Here is an 18,432-nt window from a genome sequence, read left to right on the forward strand (position 1 = left end):
TTTTCTATTTCTATAAGGAATGAGTTTATGTAGCTCTTGAGATGCTGGCTGAGGAACTGAAATTTTAGTTTACCTGATTTTATTTGGTGTTTATTGAAGTAGCTACATATGACTAGAGGCTACCATGTTGGGCAGCATAGGTCTAGATTTACTTGTGAGGAAATGAGAAGCCTTGGGTAGCACTTCTCCGTGTCATCCATATTCATGTACAATAATTTGCCTTATAAAGGTAAATATTCAATATAATCTATCTCTGCCTTGCCTGGCTTGCTTTCACCTAGAAGAGCTGATATTTTCTAGAATATGTGCAATTGAATTAAAATGAGGTTCTGCTTCTCTGAATCTAGTCTATGAAATGGCCTGATGTGATGTTGCCACATTAGCCAACTAGGGAACCTTCTTTTAAAGAGGATAGAAAGGGCATAGTGGAGAACACCTATAGTCTGGGAGGCTGAGGCAGGAGGATCACTTGAGGATGACTTTGAGGCCAGTTTGGGCAGCTTAGCAAGATCCTGTCTCAAAGAAAAGGTTTCTTTTTTTTTTTTTTAAGGACCAGGAGTGTCAATGGTAGAGCATTTACCTAGCGTGAGTGAGGCCCTGGGTTCAATCCCCAGTAGAGCAGAACCCTGATAACATCTGTAATCCAGAAACCCCTGTGTGTGGATAGCTGGCTATAATTCCCCATGGCTCTACAGGGAAATAAGCTATGGCTATACCCATGTGCTCATAGAAAGCCCTAAGGAGAATTGCCTAGCATTTCCATATTTGCTTACGTTGTAGAGAGCTTGGCAAAAGGGCCCCAGTTTACCCTTTTTTTGGCACTAGGAATTGAACCCAGGGGTACATAACCACTGAGCCACATCCCCAGCCTGTTTAATATTTTTTATATTGAGACAGGGTCTCTGTAAGTTGCTTAGGGCCTCACTAAGTTGCTGAGGCTGGCTTGGAACTCAGAAATCCTTCTGCCTCAGCCTCCCAAGATGCTGAATTACAAAGCATGCAGCCCTGTGCCTGGCCCTTTATTTAGTTTTTAAATTATTTATATTTTTACTTTAAAGATAACTCATTGACTTCATTCAAAATTCAAATGTACAAAAGTGAAAAGTATCTTACAATCCAGTTCTTTTCTTTGGAGTGAATTAATGTTATTTTCTTTTGTCCTTTAAGAAAAATTTATATATATATATATATATATATATATATATATATATATATATATATCCACAAATTATAATATTCAGACCAGATTGCTTTACAACTGCATGATATTATATCACAAAGGGTAGCAAACTACAGATTGTAAGTCAAAAATCAGCTCACTGCCTGTTTTTGCAAATAAAGTTTTATTGGAACACAGCCACACGCACAGTCATTTACATATTATCTAAGCCTGCACCTTCACTGCATTAGCAGAGTGAATGGTTGCAACAGAGACCACATGGCCTGCTGAGGCTAAAATATTTACTCTCTGGTCCTTCACAGGAAAAGCCAGTGACCCCTGCTCTGGCTAATGGATGCCCCAGAACCCATGTAGCCTCTGTGCTATTGATAGCATGCAGGTGGCCTCCAATCTTTTGCTGTTACAAGTAAGATTATAGTTACTATAATCTATAATTTTGTACATCCATCATTTCCAAAATATAGCAATGGATCTGTTGGATAAATTCCTTGATAAGGAATTTCTGGCTTGAAAACCATGTGTCCTGGTAATTTTGAGAAGCAAGAGCCAAATTACCCTCTACAAGAGCTACAACAATACACATTCGCATCCGAATTATTTGATTACCCTTTTCCCCACATCCTCACCAATATAGTACATATGCTCTTGGCCAATATTTTAGGGAAACAATGCTTATTCATTCTATCTCTATTTTGAATTTCCCAAAAGGAAGGTGGAACATCTTTGTATATACTAGGCTTCATACATATTTGCTTCTGTATGTACTACTGGCTCTTATCTTTTGCCCATTTTTCACCAGATTTTGTATTTTTTAATTACTGATTTGTCGTGGTTGGTCCTATGATATAAGTTGCATATATTTCCCCAGACAGTTATTTGTCATTTTTAATTAGTTTATGGTACTAAACTATTTTTCAAGTCATAGGTTAGCCAGTGAGGAAGGGTTATTACAAAAATACTTTAATTCAGACTTCTCCAGCAATTACTTTAAGAAGGAGAATCTATTCTTCTCCTTTAAGCAGGAAAATCTATTCTTCTCCCTCATGGCCGAGCTCTTCTGCTACTTTTATCAATATAGTGTGTTTTCTAACAACCCAGGGGGACTGGGAGTCCACAAAGCCATTTTCTCATCTGTATTTAGCAGCTTTCTCAAGAGGCTGAGACTTGTTCCTATGCCCCCAAAAAAGAGCAGCTTCAACAGATAGGCAGTTCTTTTTAATTTTTTTTCCCATATTTTTTAATAGGTGGCCAGGCAGTTCTTGTATAAACTCAAGGAGAAAATTATGCTTGCCTACTAAGGCAAGCTGTTCTGCCAGTAATGAAGTTTTACCCAGTGAGACACACACTTCTTTTCAATTCCTGCTGAGGAGGACCCGTGTCACCAGAGTAGACTGAATGCCATCCAGCCTTTTCCCAAATAAATCCTACATCTAGCTAGGGGAGATCGGGAATATGTGTGCTACCTGTCAACAGCTGTCCTTAACTAAACACATAACATCCCATGACTGTAAAGTGATATTCAACTGCTGTAATAATGGTAACTGATCCTTCTAATATGAAGATTTGGTCTAATTCCATCCCTGGTACATTCTCCTCTTCTTCCAGTCCCTAGCAGGTACCTGGCACAAACTGTAGACATTCAATAAAAATTGCTGGGCCTGGTGGTGCATACCTAGAATCCCAGTGGCTTGGGAGGCTGAGACAGGGGGATTGCAAATTCAAAGCCAGCCTCTGCAACTTAGCAAGACTCTGTCTCAAAAAAAAAAAAAAAAATATATATATATATATATATATATATATACACATACATATAAAAGGTTGCGGATGTGGCTCAGTGGTAAAGCACCCCTGGGTTCAATTCATAGTTCCAAAAAAAAAGAAAGAAAAGAAAAAAGAAACTGTCAAGCATATTCTAGGTGTAAAAAGCCATGTTAGGATCCCCCCGGGGTGGGGGGGGGGTGGTGGTGGGAAGACAGGAGAGAGGTTGCCTCTGCATACAAGGTACCCTCAATCTAATGTGAAGGTTGCTAGGGTAGGGACAATAGGAAGGAATGGAGAGAAAAGCCACTGTTCTGTGCACTTGACAGGTCTAGATGGGTACTGCCATCAATGCTCTCAACTGCTAGGCTGAACTACACAGATCACAAATACGGAGGAATTCTGATTCACCGTTAGAAGGAGCAGGTGAGCCAGACATAGTGTCACCTACCTGTAAGTCCCAGTGCTTAGGAGCCTAAGGCAGGACATCACTTGACACCAGGAGATTGAGACTAGCCTGGGCAATGTAGTGAGACCCTGTCTCAAACAAAAAACAAACAAAAAAAGGGCTGGGGTAGAGCTTAGTGGTAGAGCACTTGCCTGGCATGTGCAAGGCCCTAGATTTAATCCCCCAAACCACAAAAAAAAATAAAAATTAAAAAAGGTCAAAAATAAAAATAAGCAAGAGGTATCTGTTGGGATATGTGCCTGGGGATGCCTTTGTCCTGAGGACTGAAGATTATGCCAGACTTCTCTCAGGATCTTTCCAAACCAGCCAACGTTCCTTTCTCTTCTGCAAGGTAAGACGTTTCTTAGAAGGATGTTGTTCACCAGTTGCCAAAACCAGAGAGCTCCGGAGCCTTGCTCAAACCCACACAGCAACTGCTTGGGGGAAGGCAGAAGTCACCTTGCAACCCCCGAGTGCCCATCCTGGTTACAAGATCTGTCAAGAATCCGCCAGCTAGTTTAGCATTAGGGAGCCTCACCACTCTCACTTCCCTCTGCTTCCTCCTGAGCATCCACTCTTCCTGAACACTGGTGGCACTTCTTCTAGTTCAGAGTCATGGCCATGGCTGTGGCAAAGGTGGTCAGCAAAGTGGGGCAGGTTTGGAGATGGCTCTATTTCCCTTTTCTCCCCATACTTGTATCCCCAAAAGGCTAAATCTCAATTATTTGACTATAATTAAAATTTTTGAAATTTGAAAATCTTTATTTTACAACACACATATGTGCCAGGCATGGTGAGTGGTGCACACCTGTAATCCCAGCGACTCAGGAGGCTAAGGCTCCTAGGAGGATCACAAGTTCAAGGCTAGACTGGGCAGATTAGACCCCATCTCAAAATAAAAAATAAAAAGGGCTGGGGATGTAGCTCAGTGATAGAGCACCTCTGGGTTCTATCCCCTGTACCACCAAATAATAATAATAACAATAATAATAATAATAATAATAATAATATGCTCTCCTGCCCCAGAAATATAGATGGAGTGCAAATATGAGCAGATCAGCTCCTGCACAGAGGAGCCACAATTTCAAGCTGGTTTCAAAAGTTGGGGACCGATGTGTTTGAATTTCATCACACACTCTACCAGCTGCCCTGAGCATCTACCTACAGGGTCCTACCTACCCATTCTCAGGGGCTAAGATCGCACACCTACTATTTGGTCCAAGAGAAGAAATCTGGAGGCAGTGGGTTGAAATGGAAATAGAAATAGGGTTATTATAGTAACCAGAAAATATGAATCTAAAAATCCACTGGGAAAAAAAACATGTACTTTTAGGTGAGTTAAAGCTACTACTCACTTGCACTCTGTTGATGTGAGGCGTGGGATACAATATTAGATGACATTGGAGCTCAGAGTGACCAAATGAATTTTTTTCTCTCTTTGAGGATTAAACTAGAAGAAAGTCTCTGTCCAATGCTGGCAGGTCTTTAACACCTCTGTTATTCATCTCACCTTTCAACAAATAGAAAATAGGCCTAGAGACTTGGCAGTTTAGCAGGCAACGGTGGCTAAAATGTAAGAGTATTGGTTTTTAATTTTATTAATTTTTCAGTTATCTCCTACCTATGGCAAGCAAGATTGTCTTATCGGTTTCTATAGCAATCTAGAACTTTGCTTCCTGGAAGTGAGAAATGCAGATTCCTGGGTCTGGCTGAGGATCTCCTGCCTCAGAGCCTACATCTTCGAGATCCCAGGTCATGCTCTTGCTCAGTAATGTGTGAGAACAGAGCAATCCACCTAATTTCAGGGGAAGGTCCCTCCCATTTCAAAGGTCTTCAATGGATGGATTGGCAGAGGCAGCAGCATTCAATACTGGCTGGAGGCCAAGCTCTGGGGTCCTGCTGGACTTGCCTCCTGGTCCTGTCCCTATGGGCCATCTGATCTGGAGCAAATAACTCAATCTCTCTGCACCACTGTATCCTCGGGGACAATGAGAATAATAAGGGCATTTGCGTTACAGGGTTGTCAAGGTTACATGAGAAAATAGACCTAAGGCTGTTAACATGATGCTCGGCCCAGAGAGAGCACCTTATGCATATTAATTAGCCATAGTGGTCTTCAGCTCCCAGTGGCTTTCACACACCCATTGGTTGGCTATTGTTACTTTTAACATATAGAAAACATATGCAGCCATATTTCCATGCTTTTCAGCTCCTAAAAAGCTTCTATAATCATAAAAAAAAAATGGATGCCCCATAGTGACCCAGGAGGTACTCATACGATTATCATTCTTCTTTCACTGTCGCCTGCATTCTGTGGGAAGGGAGAATTTGGGGGTCTGAATGATGGCCATTGACTGACCAGTCGAGCTGGCCCCACCTCTGCTCTCCTTCAGCCACTCCCAGGCCTTCAATGGTCACTCTTGGGAGTTCTTTGAAGCCTTTGAACAGCAAGAGCTGGAGATACTATGACTGAGATGGGAGCCTCTCAGCGTGGGGTATCTCAGCCAGGCAATGAGGCTGGACTATTTTTGTATTCTATAAATAATGTTCATATGTGGCAAAAAAAGGGGGGGGGGGTAAAATTCAGGAAGTCAGAAACCTAGAGGAGAAAATGGGATTTTTCCCCTCCTCCCACATCATTGACTGGGAGACAGTCCATCAGACTACATTGAAGAAAATGAGGGGGTGGGCTGGGGATGTGGCTCAAGCGGTAGCGCGCTCGCCTGGCATGCGTGCGGCCCGGGTTCGATCCTCAGCACCACATACCAACAAAGATGTCGTGTCCGCCAATAACTTAAAAAATAAATAAATAAATATTTTTAAAAAAAGAAAATGAGGGGGTGAGCTCTCATTTTTCACCTTTTCCCAGCAAAGAGGATCCCAGGAATCTGCATTTCTCACTTCTTGTTTTCATAGTTGGTTTTCATAAGGAAACAGAGACTATCAGATTAATGGAGATCAGGATGGATAATCCCTTGTCTGAGGATGATGTGGGGCAGCTGGCACTGTCTTCTGGTTCTGGAAGGGATGACAGGTTGTCTGAAGGACAATTTGGAAGCGCTCTCCAAAATCACAAATACTTGCCCTTTAAGCCAGCAATGTAACCGGAGAAATGCCCCCTCAGAGACACACCTTGGAGTGTAAAATGAGAAATGGAAAGTAATTCTTTGCAACACTGTAATGGGGAAAATTTGGAAACAATATAAGTATCCATTAGTAAGGACTTTTAAATAAATTACAGTTCTTCCAAACAAGACAACGCTATGCAGCCATTAAAAAGAATGTATTCTGGGATGGGGGTGTAGCTCAGTGGTAGAGTGCTTGCCTCATATGTGTGTGTGTGTGTGTGTGTGTGTAATTTAAAAGAAAAGACTGTAATCCATCTCTATAAACTGATGTAGAATAATTCTCAAGATGTAGTAAGTACTGTACTAAAGCAAGGGAGGGAGTGATCCACATTTATTTTGTAAATACAACCATGCTCCATATAACACTATTTCAGCAGATGATGGACCCAATATGCAATGGTGGTCCCATGAGATTATCTCATCTAGTGACATCAAAGCCATCTTAGTTTGTACAGGGACACTCTGTGCTGTTCACACAACTGCATAGACTGATGTCATGTTACTCAGGACATATCCCCATCATTAATCAACACATAACTATATGAAATATGGCTGGAAGGAGGTGAAAGAAATGGGAGACAGGAGAACTGTGTAATTAGGGCACAAGGAGAAAAGGAGATTGTCTACCATCTAGTTTTTAGAAGGTTATTTCATTTGCATTCTATGTTTAAACTAAATAGAACTTTGTATACATACTGGTGAGGAAGCCAGTAAAGATGAGGGATTTGTTGTTGTTGTTGTTGTTGTTGGTACTGGGGATTGAACTCAGGGGTGCTTGACCACTGAGCCTCATCCCCAGCCCTTTTTAATATTTTATTTAGAGACAGGATTGATAAATTGCTTAGGGCCTCACTAAATTGCTAAGGCTGACCTTGAACTCACAATTCTCCTGCCTCAGCCTCCCAAGCCCTTTGGATTACAGGCATGTGCTACAGCACCCTGCTGAGGAGGGGGATTTTTTAATTGGTCAGGGTGTTTTCCTCTGGTTAGAGGCAATCAGGAGATTAGGAAGGCTGGGAAGGGAGAGGGATCCAGGCTCCTGACTCATCCTTGCTCACCCTGAGACCTGCCTCTCCACAGCAACACACGGAGGTGGCCTGCGTGTCTCAGACCCAGGAAGAGAAGCTGGCTGCTACCCTCAGGGTAGAGTTACACAACACTTCATGCCAAGTCCAGAGCCTCCAGGCCGAGACGGAATCCTTACGGGCTCTGGTAAGTGGCCAAGAAGAGCCCCAGCCTTTCTTGTATTAATTATAACTCTGGACTGACAGATTCTAGTCATGCATACAGGCCACAGTTTGCAAAGGAATCCCATCTCATGGCACACGACTTTGGAGTCTGAAAGGTCTTCTGACTCCCGAGGATCATCAAAGATTGAATCCTAACAAGTACAGTGGACACTGTAGTGCCCACCAAGACATCCCTCAGTAGGATGCTGCTGGGAATGTTGGTGGCTAACACCCACAGCTGCCCCTTTTCAGTAGCCCACATCCCCAGAGAATGGCCATTCATCAGACAGAAGGATCCTGACCCCAGAGGTCAGGATTGACCTGACCTGACAGGGGGGTGTAAAAGCCCAGCCCACTTGCTCCAAGGTGGAATGGTTCACACTCCAGAACCTTCCAGCTGAGCCAGGTCCCGACTCAGCACCTTCCCCTTCCCTGTTCTGCTTTCCTCTCCCCTCCTTTTCCTGAGAACATTCTGTTATTTATAAGAAGAGGAATGACAGGTTGTCTGAAATTCCAAAATCCTTGTCCCAGGCTCTAGTTCTGAAGAACTCAACCTAAGACCCATCCCCGGACTCACTGTGCTCTGCAGGCAGGACTCTTGCAGTTATTAATTTTTATGAAAGTCATTATCGTCAGTCCTCTGTACCCACAGATCCCACATCAGTGGATCCTACCAAACCTGGACTGAAAATATTCAGAAAAAAAATGCCCCCGTACTGCATATGTACAATTTTTTTTTCCTTGTTGCATCCTAAAAAAACAGTATAACAACAATGCACAGTGCATTTACATGGGTTAGGTATAAAAGACAGGAGGGTTGCATAAGTTATATGCAAATACAACACCATTTTCCCTAAGGGATGTGGGCATCCACAGATTTTGGTCTCCCCAGCTGTCCTGAAACCATGCCCTGCAGACTCCAGTGGTCACCTGTGTTAATAATGCTGCAGTCCACCCCTGATCCCCAAAGGACTGAAGTTCTATTGGGGTGAGTCAGACATAGCTCCTCCAAGGTGCCGCTTCCGGGAGCCCTTGTATTGCTCTACCCACAAGCACTGTCGGTGCAGGTCTGAGTGTGTAAAGGAGTTGGTGCATGTAATCCTCGTGCAGCTGAGAGGCTCTGGAGTCCAGCAAGGCCAATAACAGGATCTGCGTCAAGGCAAGGGGATGAGAGGAAAGGATCTGAGGGCAGCAAAAGCAAGAGTCATGCAATCAGCCAGGTGTGCTCCACCGCTCAGCACCTATGTAAATGGCCAATTCCTGCATCATATTTTCCCTTCTGCAAGACGGGTGAAATCACGATCCACCCACTTCTCAGTGTTTCCGGGAGGATCCCACGAGAGAATGAACATGTGCATGCTCTTCCTACTCCATGCCTCTCATTGAAAGACGTGCTACGTTCCTGGAACTGAACCAAGTGCTTTGAGGACACAAGACTAATTAATCCCCAAGGAGTCCCCAAGGGGACTTCAGTGGAGGAACAGATATAACCCCAGAAATGAGAGACCTCGGCATGGAAGTGGGTGGCAGGTAGGGTGATCGCTCCCACGTGGGAGGGAGTCAGCCGCAGGCCTCATGGTCAGTGTGGCAGAGAAGGTAGAGATGGGTGGAGTTAGGGCCGGGGTCTGCAGGACTCCATGCACCACGGCGTCCACCTCTGACTCTACTTTTCTAGTAGGTACAGCAGTCCTATGGGATTGGGGACTGCTGCTCAGATGCTAGAAGGTGTGTGGCTGTGTGACCCCCTCTCAGCCTCAAGTGAGGGTCTACTCTGTTTTGCATATCTATCTGGTGGCTTATGACAATAGGGAATCATTTGTTCCCTCCTCCTGTGATTTAGGCAGAGTTCTGCAGGGATAGCTCTTCTCTGTTTCAAGTGCAACTGTCCGGGGCTGGGACACACAGGAGTGGCTTCTTCAACTCACACATGTGGTGGTTGGGTTATGCATCTCCTTCTCTAGCTGTGTGACCTCTCCGGGTAGCTAGCTGGGGTCTCTCATCTCATAGAGTCTCAAAGCCTTACAGTACTTGGACTTCTGATGTGGCATCTGGCTTCCCTCAGACATGGAGCACAGAAGCTACCAGGCCTCTTGACACTTGAGTTTCGAAGTCCCTGAATATGGCTCAGACCCACATTCTCTTGATGAAAGCAATGACAAGACCAGCCAGCTCCAACAGGAAAGGAGATAAACCCCCCTCTTGATGGAACAGCAATGACAAGGTCACATTGAGAAAGACCGTGTGGGATGGTGATAATGGTAGCAGCTGCCTTTGGAAATGTGATCCACTGTAAGATCAGAATAGTAATTTACCTCATGAAGTGAAACCAGGAGGATTCGTTAGGTAACGCATATCCAGCCCTAGTGCTGTGCCCAGCACAGAGGGGTCAGTCAATAAATGGCATCTATTATTATGTGTCATATAAAATTATAACTAATAGTTCAGTTACCCCGAGTTGGCATGATCAGCCACCGGTGACCTCATTTAGACCCTGTGGTCCTAACTTTTGGGACAAATGTGCACCCCAAGTTCCCACTGCCCACCTAAACTTCAGATGGCCAAGCTGGCTGGACTTTCAGTCCCCTTTGCCACATTCAAGCCCCAGACTGAAGTCTACTCAACATTCACTAAACCAGGACTGGGAGGAAGTCAGGCACAAAAGCCACAGGCAGGTGCTGTTTTGCTTTCTGGAGGGTTTAGAAATCCAACAAGTCCCTTCAAGTCTCCAGAGACCTAGGGACTAAGTGATCTTCTGTGAGTTCAGTCCCCTGCTGCAGAGCTGTGGATGAGGTGAAGCAGAAGAGACAGAAGCCCGGATCTGGGCTCTGGACACGCACTGTGCTTGCTGTGTGGGGAATGTTCATGGAACAGGGATTAGAAGCAGGGAGATAAGCAAAGAGGCCACTGAGCTGACCCCAGGAGAAAGGTGATGAGCCTCTGATCCCGGGTCCTGGAGTCTGGGAAGGAGAAGACACAAATGTGAAAAGCTCCCAGCCCATACAGGAGGGAAGCCCCAGAGAGAGTGATGATGGCATTTGGAAGAGAAGAAAGAGCTCTGAGCTCAGCTCTGGCTGATTCACCAGCTGAAGCCCAGAACCCCAGGGGCCAACAGATTCTGAAGGAAACCACAAGGCGCCATTTGGAACCCCTTGATCTGAGGTCTGAGGATATATTTCCCAGGAAGAAGTTCAGTAGCCGCCCACAGCTGGGGGGACAGGGCGCCAGAGGTTCCCAGGCAGGAGTCATCAGCCTAGGGAGGACCACTAAAATTTCAAATGAGGTGGAGGTCAACCAGCTGCACCCCAGGATGGTGGCTCAGAACCGGTGGGGCTCAGTGAGAAGCCCAAAGTGAAGGAGCAGGAACATGCTACTGAAATACTAGAAGGAAATGCTGAGCGTGGAAGGCCAGAGACTCCATTCCAACCGCAGTGATCTGGGAGAGGGCGCTGGAGGACCCGAGTTCTAACCTAAGGATGGATGGCAGGGCCTCAGGCACTAGAGGGCAAGGGCTCCCGCAGGCATTCCCGGAAGAGAGGAGATTTTTCTTTGAAAAACATCTTGTGAGTCCTCTCTTCTCTCTCCTTTCCTTCCTCCTTCCCCCACTCCTGCCTTTTTTCCTTTCTTCCCCCTCCTTGCCATTAAATACATATACACACACAGATAGATGGACGGACAGATAGAATCACACTAAACCAAACCCTGGCCTCCTGACAATTCTAGATTTTTCCATGAGTCCTAGGAGACGGTTGCCCATCAGTGTTCAAACGGTCAAGGCCGTTGTCCAGAGGAATGGGCAGCCCCCACCAAGCCAGCCCGGGCCCTCCTCCCGCTCTGCACACCCGCCCCTCCGGGACCCAGCCTGTCGGCCCTGGGTGTGAACCAGGTTGCTCTTTCCTAGAAACGAGGCCTGGAGAACACCCTGCATGACGCCAAGCACTGGCACGACATGGAGCTGCAGAACCTGGGCGCCGTGGTGGGCCGACTGGAGGCCGAGCTCCGCGAGATCCGCACGGAGGCCGAGCAGCAGCAGCAGGAGCGCGCGCACCTGCTGGCCCGCAAGTGCCAGCTGCAGAAGGACGTGGCGTCCTACCACGCCCTGCTGGACCGGGAGGAGAGCAGGTACGTGGCGGCTCCTCTTCACGCACAGGGAAAGCACATGCGTGTATTAAACATTGTTTTTCACCCAAACTTTATACCAGTCATTAAGGGCTTGTTGGCGCATACCTGCAATCCCAAGGGCTTAGGAGGCTGAGGCAGGAGGATCTCAAGTTCAAAGCCAGCCTAAGGAACTTGGAGAGGCCCTAAGGAACTCAGCAAGGCCCTGTCTCTAAATAAAATGCAAAAAAAAAAAAAAAAAAAAAAAAGCTGGGGATGTTGCTTAGTGGTTAAGTGCCCTGGGTTCAATGGTTCAATACCAGTACAAAAAAAGGAAGGAAGGAAGGAAGGGAGGAAGGAAGGAAGAAAGGAAGGGAGGGAGGGAGGGAGGATGGATGAATTAAGATTAAAAGGAAAAAATCACTCGGGAGCTCCCTCCATCCACACCATACTCACATTCCCACTCCCATAGTTTAGCTGTGTTCTTCCAGGATTTTTCTATTCACATTCGTATATTTTTTCACATATACATATATGTATATTATATATGCATGTGTAGATGTATATGTACTTTTGTGTGTGTGGCCCTGGGAATTGAATCCAGAGACACTATACCACTGAGTTACATCCCCAGTCCTTTTTATTTTTATTTATTTATTTATTTATTTATTTATTTATTTATTTATTTTGAGAGACTCTCTATTTCAGAGTCTCAAAAATAGGGGATGTAGGCTGTTCAATGATTTCACTAAGGACTCCAGCTCTTTCCATCTTTCCAACATAACACAATATCTTGGCTTTTTTGGTCTTTTTTTTTTTTTACCCTGTGGTTGCCCAAATGCCTGCCACAGCTCTAGACATCACATCCTTATTCATGGCCAAAAGAAGAGAGAGGGAAGAGGTAGCAGCAAAACCTCTTACCCCTGAGTGGCTCTCTCTTTTTATCAGTGAAGAAAAAAAATTTTTTTGAGAAGGTGTCCAGCGAAGCTGTTCATGTTTCCATACCTACCTGCAAGAGACACTAGGAAGGCAACTGGCTATTCCAGTCTCGGTAATGAAGGCAGGCCAGGCACTGGGAATGGCACTTGGGCTGGCCAGCACAGGGTCTGCCATCATCACATGCCCCACATACATGAATACATGAGCACATACGCAGTCTTTTCTTAATAGATAGGGATTCCAGAGTCATCCACGTCAGTGTGGGGCTTAGCTCCATCCCAAACTCCCTCCAGAAATCCAGGACTTTATTTATTTATTGTTTTCATAGTTCTGTAGCCTCCTATGTCCCTCCAGGGTCCCATATATTGGAAAAGGAGCAGGACAGAAGCTGTAAGGGACAGTTAGGGATCATGCAGCCCACCGCCCCCCTCCCCATAAAGAGAATGCACAGGCCCTGGCCGGAAGAGATGGGTGAACCATGACATGCAGGGGAGAAGCATAACCAGGACCAGAGCCAGGTTCCCCGGTCACTCCAGCAGTGTGTCAGCTCTGCCTTGGGAGGGAAAGCAAGAGAGCCACATGGAAGTCACCTAACCCTAACCCACAGGCTCCCTTCCAACCATCTTCTCATCGAATGGCTTTCTTGGGGTTATAAAAGCCAGATGTTCCTAACAAAGCTAATTCTTTCGAATGCCTGCGAACATCTGAGTAAATACACAGAGTCATTTTAAACAGACACCAGGAGTGGTGAGTAAGGCTGAATCCACTCCAGGAACGTGAAGTGCTCCACTTGGTGAGTGCCTGCCCTGCCGCCTACGAAGTCCTAACTCCTGTTATCTTCATTTCTCCTCCCTGAAGTCCCCAGGACTGCATCCCATCATCCCCACGGTGCAGACAGGAAACAAAGTCTCAGAGAGGTTAAATCATCTGCCCCAGGTCACACAGCAAAAGGCCATGGAACAGGGATTTAAAACCCAGCACAGTGGTTCTAAATTATTTCCCATCTGCCTTTCCCGTAATCCTATTATTTTGATAATGTTACCATGTGCTTCACCGATGGCTTCTGATTCACATGTGTTTCTTTTCAGCTAGTGGAGAAACTTCCTCCTGTCCTTTCTCACCAACTGAATGGACGCTGCTTGCGGAGTTCCAGTTCCTGCTGGATTGTCTAGTTGGTTCAGTGAGAGCTGAAAAATCTTCCTGGAAATGGAGGGGGGCTGTCCTTCTGCTTTCCATTTAAGTAGCCTGTAGCTTGAGCAAACTCCCTGGTCCTTCTCCAAATAAATGCTTTGTGTGCAGCCTCTAGTTCTGCCTCCCGGGTTTAATCACCAGTGGGTGGACACATCACTTTTCTTTTTCTTTTCCTTTTTTAAAACCTGTTGATGCTTGGGATGGAACCCAGAGCTCTGAGCATGCTAAGTATTCACTACTCTACCACAGAGCCACACCCCCAGCCCAGGGAGCCATTCTTGCAGGTTTCTGGAAGGTTCTTTGAATGTGATACCATCAGCCTCACCATCAAAGGTCAACCATTCTTGGGTTTATCAATATCCAAGGGCTGCTTGGGCAAAAGTCATAGCATGCAGAGGGCACAACTTGGGGGGGGGGGGGTCAAAATACTCCCACTTTTGCCGCAGAGGGATTAGCCCAGTGCTTGATTGCATATGTCATGACGACGGGTGTCACAGCGTACCCAGACCTCTCTCAGGTGCTCTGCATGAATACTGAAGTGCAGATCCACAGAGGAGTTGGCTCATGGTTTAAATCAACTGATTTAAAGGAAATGTCACTTGAAACCTGTGGGAGACTAACTAGGTCATGGTTGTGCCACCCTCTTGGCCTCAGAATTTTCTTCCAGGGTCCCTTCCCAGCCCTCTCAGATGGGGGGGAGAGGGGGGGCTTGGGTCAGCTAAATATAGTTTGTGCATCTGCCCCCAACCCAGGCCAGCTCTCCTCCTGCCTTCTGATTAAAATTGAAACCACCACCTGCGTCCTATCGTGCCTCTAAAACCACAAAAGAAAAAAAGAAAGAAAGAAAGCCCAACCTCAAACTCAATGTCTGAATTCTTTCCCTCAAGTTTCTGTCCGTCTTAGTCAAGTTTCATGCAGAATTAGACCAACCTATCCAAACACAGTCTTTGTCCCATGAGCTACCAATCCAGACAGAGGCATGTACCCGATACAGGCACAGTTGAAGACCTCCGTACCTGAGGTTCCAGATCACCAAGGCTAACCAAGCAAAAGAAACCTTGTTTGTTTATTTATTTATTTATCTGGTTTTTTTTAAAAAAAGATAGAGAGATAGAAAATTTCAATATTTATTTTTCAGTTTTCGGCAGACACAACATCTTTGTTTGTATGTGGTGCTGAGGATCAAACCCGGGCTGCACACATACCAGGCGAGCGTGCTACCGCTTGAGCCACATCCTCAGCCCTGTTTGTTTGTTTAAATGAATAAAAAAAGAAGCAAAGCAAGAAATGGGGCTGGAATTGTTCCACCTGGCTTTCCTTTCTAGTCTGCAGGATCAAAAGAATTGTATTAATAAGTGACAGGGGCAGAATGGCTTTTCACAGTGCAGAATGGCTTTTTACAGCGTGCCCAACACCTCTACATAATTCAGTTTGTCATCTGAGGCTCGGCTTTTGGCAAGAGGCCACCTAACGCGACAGCATCCATTTCTCCTCCGCAGCTGCCTGGTAACTGCACACCTGGGTACAAGGGCAGCTCCCAAAGACAAACGCGGCTGCCCCAGCTATGTTGGATGCACCGGACACCGAGGGCGCTTTCTTTGCTTGCTTTCCTGTTACTGTGATTGTTGCCCCAGCCAAAACCTAAATCCCAGGGTCCGCTATCAAAGGGAGGTACTTGTATGTCTAAGTGGCCATGCATGTTGCAGAACTCAAAATCTATCTAGCCATGGAGGAGAGAATGGATGTGCACTCTCCATTTTCCCCCAGACAGCACGCTGCGCAGAGCTGCACACCTTCAAAGAGCAGCTACTGTCAATCATTCAGTTAATCACCCTTTGGCAAGGAGAGCTATGGTGGCCTGGAGCTTCCAGTTTTCAGCTCAAGCTCTAGCTGTTTCTAATGAGGCTTCAGTAACAGGTAGGAAAAGGCACTGCTGCCCCCTGCCCCTGACTTGGCCAGGGCCTTATTTAAACCAGACTTCCTCTCACAACATCCTGGTACAATTACCCTTTGGCAGCATTCACTGACAGGTGGTAAGGGAGGCGGCTGCTGGTGTTGGGGTCAAGGACACAGCATTTGTTCTGGAGCAGACCAGAGAATGGCCTCCGACGGACTCCGGCTAAGCCAGGGTTGACCTCTCTTTCTGCACCAGGCAACCCCACTGGTCTCCAGCCTTACTTCTGGAACACAGTGTGAACTCCCAGAGAGACTGTTGGGACATCCACTGGCTTTCAGACCCCATTTTCTTTTATACTAATGTTTTTAAATCTCACCCTCATGATCATCTGTAACACTTCTTGGCATGCATTGGTGCCCAGTTGGACTTTAAGGGACACCAATAAAAAGGAGAGTTCCTGCTTTTTTTGGGTTTACAATCCTGGTAGGGATTCCAGACGTGCCTATAAAAGGGTCAAAATGAAGGATAAACAAAACAAAACAGGTACAGCAGCATATTACAGTTTGCACGACTCCTTCATAAAATTCATTATGTCATCAAAGACATGAAAATAGACATTGATGGGCTGGGGTGCAGCTCAGTGCTAAAGTGCTTGCCTCGCATGTGGGAGGCCCTGGGTCCAAATCCCCACCACTGCAGAAGAAAAAGAGAGAAAGAAAACAGACATCCAAATCTAATCTCAGTTGCTTTTCAGCAAGATAATTCAGTAAGAACCATCCAGCACCATGCAGGTCTCTGATTATGTCTAAATGCCCCACAGATATTCTTTAATGAACCTTTAAACCTTCTCACCTATTTTGAGAAACACTGGGTTGACTCTTTAGGGGCAAATCTAAGATCTTCTCTGGGGTTTCCAGACTTAGCAAATAAAAATGGAGGATGCAGACTGGGGCTATAGCTCAGTTGGTGGAATGCTTGCTTGTATGCACATGCACCCTGGGTTCAATCCCTAGCACCATACACACACACACACACACACACACACACACACATATATACAAAGGAGGATGCCCAGATTAATTTGGATTTCAGAAAAACAATGAATTAACTTTTAGCACGACAATATCCCACATGCTGCATAAGATATACCAAAAAATTATCCAGCAACCTTAATAAGATCAGACAGAAACAGTCCACACTTTGTACCTCCCGCAATGTTCTCTAACCCCATGTGATAGGTGAAGGATTGGCCAAGACAACCCAACAGAATCAAGGAAAGGGGTGACCTAGACTGTGTCCTCTCCCAGTCTCCATTGGGAATCGTCCCCTGACACAACAGCACACAAGTGTTCAAGAGAGAAATCTGCTAGCAGAGTGAAGAAATAAAACAAGCTGTTTTCTCAGCTGAAGGGACTGGCTTAATTAGATCATATACACTGGTTATTTTGAACAAAAGGTTGAACAGGACCGGGAATAGATCCCAGCATAGATGGGTTGCAATACAAAGTCAACAGAAAACCTAATTTTCCCTGACACGCCCAAAAGGAAATTCTGCGCTGTTTTCTTCCACTCCTCCAGTGAATGGAAGGTAATTTACACCATGGGGAGTCAGGCTTTTAGGTTAATTCTGAGATTGGACACAAAAGCCACCTTGCATCTTAGGGGAAGGGATTTTCAAAGCAGATGAACAATTAACTACTGAATTCCTTTGGCCAAGTCAGAAGTGCTTTCATTTTTTGTTTTCTGCAACTAGCGTTCTTATTGACATTTGAGACAGGAAAAAATGTATGAGATTCAATGCACAAAGCTGTGGATGTAGCTCTGTGGTGAAGCAGTTGCCTAGCATGCACGAGGCCCCAGGTTTGGTCCCCAGCACTGCCAAAAAATAAAATAAATAGATAAATAAACCTAACACAATTTAAAACTCAAGAGACTAGCTGGCAAAGCTAACTAGATTATAAGGCAAGTTGTTGCAACTTTATGATTATTAGTGGTGCTTTGAATGTTGGAGAGGGAAACAAAGGAGGAGAGACAGGAAATCAAGAGACTGGTCTGAGGTCAGCCCTTGCCATTGGGCTGATGGTGAGCCAGAGAAGAACATGGGGGAGAGAGGGTGATTTGTCACCCTGAGGAAGTGGCATTGCAGCTTCACATACTATTTTGGAAATTCAGTCCTAGAGAAAAACTCCCTCCAAGAGTAGATCTTCTCCCTCCATAAATATTTATGCAACTTTTACATGGTCTTATGTTAAGTGACTTTTTTTTTTCCAGTACCAGAGATTGAGCCCTGGGGTACAATACTACTAAGTTATACCCCAAACCTTGTTTATTTTTATTTTTTATTTTAAATATTTTTAGTTGTAGATGGACATAATACCTTTATTTTATTTATTTATTTTTATGTGGTGCTAAGGATCAAACCCAGTGCCTCACGTGTGCCAGGCAAGCGATCTGCCACTGAGCTACAGCCCCAACCTTGTTTATTTTTATTTTATGACAGGGTCTCTCTAAGTTGCTGAGGCTGGCTTCGAACTTTCGATCCTCCTGCCTCAGCCTCCTGAGTTGCT

General features: G+C 45.3%; 1 protein-coding gene across 1 annotated transcript in view; it reads left to right on the top strand.

The window, feature by feature from the left end:
- The window catches only part of BFSP2 (beaded filament structural protein 2), a gene marked incomplete at its 5' end in the record, with an annotated part of 66,631 nt that extends 52,642 nt beyond the window's left edge, over window positions 1–13,989 (top strand). Inside the window, 3 exons of the mRNA XM_081300727.1 lie at window positions 7,595–7,726; window positions 11,642–11,862; window positions 13,866–13,989. Of these exons, the coding sequence (XP_081156853.1) occupies window positions 7,595–7,726; window positions 11,642–11,862; window positions 13,866–13,869 (357 nt within the window). The 3' untranslated portion in view covers window positions 13,870–13,989. The remainder of the gene's footprint in view (window positions 1–7,594; window positions 7,727–11,641; window positions 11,863–13,865) is intronic.
- Between the last annotated feature and the right edge of the window lie 4,443 nt (window positions 13,990–18,432).

Source organism: Spermophilus citellus, assembly GCF_964194105.1.
Source record: "Spermophilus citellus genome assembly, chromosome: 7".
Lineage (NCBI taxonomy): Eukaryota > Metazoa > Chordata > Mammalia > Rodentia > Sciuridae > Spermophilus > Spermophilus citellus.